Below are 5714 nucleotides of genomic sequence, written 5' to 3'. Positions count from 1 at the left end.
GACGTGACAGCAGGATCTGAAAAGTTGATGACATGGCAATTGTGTTTTGTACCCTTTTTAAGACGTGTATTAAAGGATGCACAGAACTACTAACCTTTGGTATAAGAACCAGGTTCTTGACCTTTTTATTTGAAAGAATCAATCCTCTTTTATCATTCATGCACTGCATCTACAGCTTCTATACTCATTATGTATGTTTACCTGCAATGGTATTGAAGTGAGTTAGACATGGCCAAAAACTCTTTTAGCCAGTTATTTCTTGAAGGTGAAAGCTAGAGAAAGAGGAATCAAGTTCTCAATTGGGCTTTAAAACCCCCAACTTCACTCTGTTTCTTTCAAACTGTTCCCTACTTATCGCCTTGGTGAAAATGTCTGCAATTTGATCTTCTGTGCTACAGAACTTCATACATATCAGCCCTTTCTCCACATTGTCCCTCAGAAAATGATGCTTCACATCAATATATTTTGTCCTTTTGTGTTAAACTAGATTCTTGGCCATGTTGAGTGTACTGGTGTTGTCACATAGAAGGGGCACACTCTCAGTGAGTACCCCAAAGTCCTCCAGTTGCTGCTTGATCCATAAAAGCTAAGCGCATCAAGATGCTGCGGCTACATATTCAGCTTCAGCTATTGAAAGAGCCATTAAATTTTGCTTCCTTGTGACCCAAGAGATAAGACATGAACCTAAGAAGTGAGTCATTCCAGAAGTGCTTTTCCTATCCACAAGATAACCTGCATAATCTACATCAGCATACCTAATCAGATTAAAATTGTCACCTGACGGATAATACAACACCAGGTCTTGTGTTCCTTTGAGATATCTCAGTATTCTTTTGGCGTCCTTCAAGTGAGATTCCTTGGGATTTAATTGAAACCTTGCCCACAGCCCTACACTAAAAACAATATCAGGTCTGTTGGCAGTGAGATAGAGGAGAGACCCAATAATGCCTCTATACATGGTTTGAATCACAGGAGATCCAGTTTCATCTATGTCCAGTCGAGTGGCAGTAGCAATGGGAGTGTCTATCACCTTTGATGCTTCCATGTCAAACCTCTTCAAGAGCTCCCTGATGTATTTTTATTGACAAATGGATATACCCTTTGGGGTCTGTTTTACTTGAAGATCCAAGAAGAAGTTCAGTTCCCCCATTATGCTCATTTCAAATTTACTTCCCATGAGTTTTGCAAATTCTTCACACAGAGAATTAGTTGTTGCTCCAAAAATGATATCATCAGCATAGACCTGAATAATGAGAATGTTCCTTCCTCGTTTCTTTAAGAAAAGAGTGTTGTCAATTTTCCCTCTTTTAAAGCCATTTTCCAAGCGGATCTTTGACAACATTTCATACCAAACTCGAGGAGCCTACTTTAGCCCGTACAGAGCTTTGTTCAGTTTAAACACATATTCAAAATGCTTATGACATTCAAACCCTGGGGGTTGCTTCACATAGACTTCTTCCTTAAGGAGTCCATTCAAGAATGCACTCTTGACATCTATTTGGAACAAGGTGAATTCCATTTGAGATGCAAAAGCGATTAGAATTCTAATAGCTTCCATGTGAGCCACTAGAGCAAATGTTTCATCATAGTCAATTCCTTCCTCCTGATTGTAGCCTTGGACCACTAGCCTGGCCTTGTTCCTTATGGTAATTCTATGTTCATCGAGCTTGTTTCCAAATACCCACCTGTTTCCAATAATGGTTTGATTTGGGGGTCTAGGTACCAGGTGCCACACATTGTTTCTCTCAAACTGATGTAGCTCGTCTTGCATGGCTGTAATCCAATCTGCATCTTTCAAGGCTTCCTTGATATTTTTGGGTTCTATCTGGGAGAGAAAGGCTGAGAAGGCAAGTGAATTTCTGGCTCTTGACCTAGTTTGTACTCCGGAATCTAGAGGAGTAATAATGTTGTCTATTGGATGAGAGCTTTGGTGTCTCCAATTAGACGTCTGAGGTTCATTCTAAGAGGAAGAGGGTATGTTTGGATGATTTTACTTTGTCCTTCTCCAGGCGCTAGTGGAGTTCCCTGAACCGCATCAACCACTCCTTCTTCAGCTTCAGTGGTTGTAATTGAGGTGCTTGATTCTATTGAAGATGAGGCAGCGTTGTCTTCATTTAGCTCCTTTACTTGACTCATCATATCTGCCTTTCCGTTTGTCATGTTAATGACTTCACCAGGGACTAGTAAGGGTTCTTCATCTTGATCTTCCTCAGCACTTTTCTCACATGATGGATAAGATTCATCAAAAATAACATGGACACTTTCCTCAACACATTGAGTCCGCTTATTATATATCTTGTAAGCCTTGCTTTGAGAAGAGTAGCCCAGAAATATTCCTTCATCACTCTTGGCATCGAATTTACCAAGTTGATCCTTTCCATTGTTGAGAACATACCATTTGTACCCAAATGTTCTTAGGTGAGTCAGCTTAGGTTTCCTTCCATTCAACAATTCATACGGGGTTTTGTTCAGAAGTGATCTGATCATGCACCTATTCACCAAGTAGCATGCAGTATTGACAGCTTCAGCCCAGAAGTTCTTTACAATTCCACTGTCGATCTGCATTGTTCTTGCCATTTCTTCCAGAGTTCTGTTCTTCCTTTCTACTACTCCATTTTACTGGGGAGTTCTAGGAGCTGTGAAGTTATGAGTGATGCCATTTTCGTTGCAGAATTCATCAAATTTGACATTGTCAAATTCTGTCCCATGATCTGATCTAATGCATGCGACTCTAGACTCCATCTTCACCTGGATTTTCTTTATAAAGGCCACAAACACCTCAACAGTTTCATCTTTGGTTCAGAGAAACAGAGTCCATGTGAATCTGGAGTAGTCATCTACTATCACAAAAATATATCTTTTTCCTCCTCTGTTTTGCACTCTCATGGGTCCACACAGATCCATATGCAGAAGCTCTAGTGGCTTTGAGGTGCTCACATCTCTTTTATACTTAAAAGAGGACTTCACATGTTTTCCTCTAGCACAGGCATCACAGACTTTTTCCATCTTGAATTGCGACATAGGCAGACCATGGACCAGGTCCTTCTGAATTAGTTTGTTCAGAAGAGAAAAACTTGCATGGCCTAGTCTTCTGTGCCATAGTTCAGCATCATCATCAACAGCTTTCAGACAACTCAGATCACCACTTTGTAAGGCCTCAAAATCAGCGACATAGATGTTCTTGTATCTTTTGGCCACAAGAACTATGTCACATGTCACAAGATCAGTGACTGTACATATTTTGGACAAGAATTTCACCTTGTTTCCTTTATCACAGATTTGAGAAACACTCAAGAGACTGTACTTAAGGCCATTGACATAGTATAAATTTTAATATAATGAGTGAGTGACTTCCCAACTTTTCCAACTCCAAGAATGTACCACTTTTTACCATTGCCAAAGGATACACTACCTCCTTGCAGGGCTTTTAGTGAAAGAAAGTCCGTGGTGTTCCCATTCATGTGCTTTGAATACCCACTATCTATGAACCATTGTTGACCGCTTCCTTTCATTGTTCCATGCACAAGAGATTAAGAGTTAGTTTTAGGAACCCAAGCAAGTTTGGGTCCCTTGTAGTAGGCAAGAGGATGAATAAGAGTTCTCTTAGTCCATGCAGGTAATGTGCGTTTTTTGTGAGTGGAACCCGGTCCCTCTTTTATAGTCACTATTTCAGCAAACACTTTGTTTTTCTGAACCGATTGATTCTCGGCCTGGACATCTTCCTTGTAGCGCCCAGTGTTCCCACATCGGGTACAGGGCCAGTTATCAGAGATAGTGACGTACTTACTATAAGGGTTGTGAGGAGTTTTCTCCCTTTGGAACTCTATTCCCTGCCTATTTTCACAATCATTAGTATGCAAGGGAGTAGTAGCTTCTGAGGACCAGTTCCACTTTAGGGACTTTTCAAGATCATTCTTTACTCTTTCCAGATTAGTTTGGAGTTGCTCGTTTTTCTCAATTTCAGCACACATCCTAGATCTCATAGCTTTCACCTCATTTTCAAGCCTAATGTGTTCCTCACTTGCTATCTCCTTTCCCTTTCAAGAATTTCCAGGTTTTGACTTAGTCCATGGTTTATCTATTGATTCCTTTAGGTCTGCAATTTCTGCCAACAGATCATTCTTTTCTTTTCTGAGGATTTCAATGGTTTTCTTATGGTCAGTAACTACAGCCACTAAGTCGTCTCTAGTTTGTTCATATTCTCCTAATTATAAGGTCAAAGAATCCCTATCCTCCACAAGACTATGAAAAGCAGTGATTAATACATCAGCTAAAGACTTGAGTTTTTTTGGAGAATATATAGGATTTCAGATTTCTCTGAACATCCATGAAATTTACCTCTTTGTTGCCATTGTCTTCATCATCATCTAATTGAGCTATCAAAGCAAAAGTTGAGTCATATCCAGTCTTATCGCTTTCAACTGCCATCATGGAATTATTACCAGTATCAGGTTCATCTTCAGACTCACTAGAGGAATCCCCCCATGTTGTAAGAGCCTATCTCATCATATTGTCAGCGGATCGTTTTCTCTTGAAGTCCTTGAAAGGAATCGGGTTCGTCTTAGTTGTTTTCTCATGGTAGTTCTTGGAGAATTCTTGCTTCAAGAGAGGACAGTCTTTCATGAAATGTCCAGGCTTTCCACACTTGTAACAAAGATCATAGTTTTTTGGTCTGTTAGAGCTATCCCTTTTTAGCATTTCTCCATTTCTTCTGACCATCTTCTAAAATATCTTGGTTAAGTAAGACATGTCACTATCTTCCTCACTTAAATCATTGTTATCAGCTTTAAGTACTAGGTTTTTTTCCTTCTTTGATTCTCTTCTTTCACTGTCTATCTTTCTCTTCAACTCATATGTCTTCAAGTTTCCGATTAGCTCTTCTATGGTCAGCTCCTGTAAGTCCTTTGATTCAGTAATAGCATTCACTTTGCTTTCCCAAGAACTAGGCAAAAAGCCAAGGATTTTCCTTACTAGCTTGTTTCTGGGAATAGTTTCACCAAGTGAGTGTAACTCATTTATGATGGAAATGAACCTTGTGTGCATATCTTGAATGGATTGATTGTCCCTCATTTTGAAGAGTTCATACTTGGTAGTGAGCATATCAATCTTAGACTGTTTTACTTGTGTAGTTCCCTCATGAGCTATTTGCAAAGCTTCCCATATCTCCTTGGCAGTGTCGCAGGTGGAGATTCTATTGTCTTCAGGTCCTATTCCACATACTAGAATTTTCTTGGCACAAAAATTCTTCACTACAGCTTTCTTGTATGCTTCAGTGTACTCTTTGCTTGTTTTTGCCATTGAAAATGGAAGTTCCTCTAGTACCTTGGTTGGAACATAAGGACCATTGCATATGATATCCCCTAACTCACAATCCTCATCCATGATAAAATCGTGCATTCTTATTTTCCACCACCCATAGTATTGTCCATTGAACTTGGGTGGTCGGTATATAGATTGACCTTCTTTAAAATTTGGTGGAGCAGCCATGAGGATCCTTCCTAGGTGTTAGCCTAATAGGAGGAACCTGCTCTGATACCAATTGTTAGTTTGTATGAGTCCATCAAATAGTAGAGTACCTGGTCCTCTACAAGATTCTTCTGAGAATGCTAATAAAATAGTACGTAAATAAGGGAGATGATTTTTACATTGAAAAATCCCACACAAGGGGATCAAAAAATCACGACCTACACCTGTAGGATTTCAACTTCACTAAC

At 39.7% G+C, this 5714-nt stretch overlaps 1 protein-coding gene across 1 annotated transcript; it reads right to left on the bottom strand.

The window, feature by feature from the left end:
• Positions 1–595: 595 nt before the first annotated feature.
• On the bottom strand, positions 596–1045 carry LOC138890405 (secreted RxLR effector protein 161-like). Its single transcript, XM_070173788.1, has one exon. It carries the CDS (start codon positions 1043–1045, stop codon positions 596–598), a length of 450 nt encoding a protein of 149 aa, XP_070029889.1.
• Between the last annotated feature and the right edge of the window lie 4669 nt (positions 1046–5714).

Source organism: Nicotiana sylvestris, chromosome 4 (genome assembly GCF_000393655.2).
Source record: "Nicotiana sylvestris chromosome 4, ASM39365v2, whole genome shotgun sequence".
NCBI lineage: Eukaryota > Viridiplantae > Streptophyta > Magnoliopsida > Solanales > Solanaceae > Nicotiana > Nicotiana sylvestris.
Note: the sequence above shows the minus strand (reverse complement) of the source record. Positions and strands in the feature narration are given on the sequence as shown.

What these genes read in the sequence shown, in the direction of transcription:
- LOC138890405 (XM_070173788.1), bottom strand. Translation starts at nt 1,045, where the DNA reads ATGGAAGCATCAAAGGTGATAGACACTCCCATTGCTACTGCCACTCGA.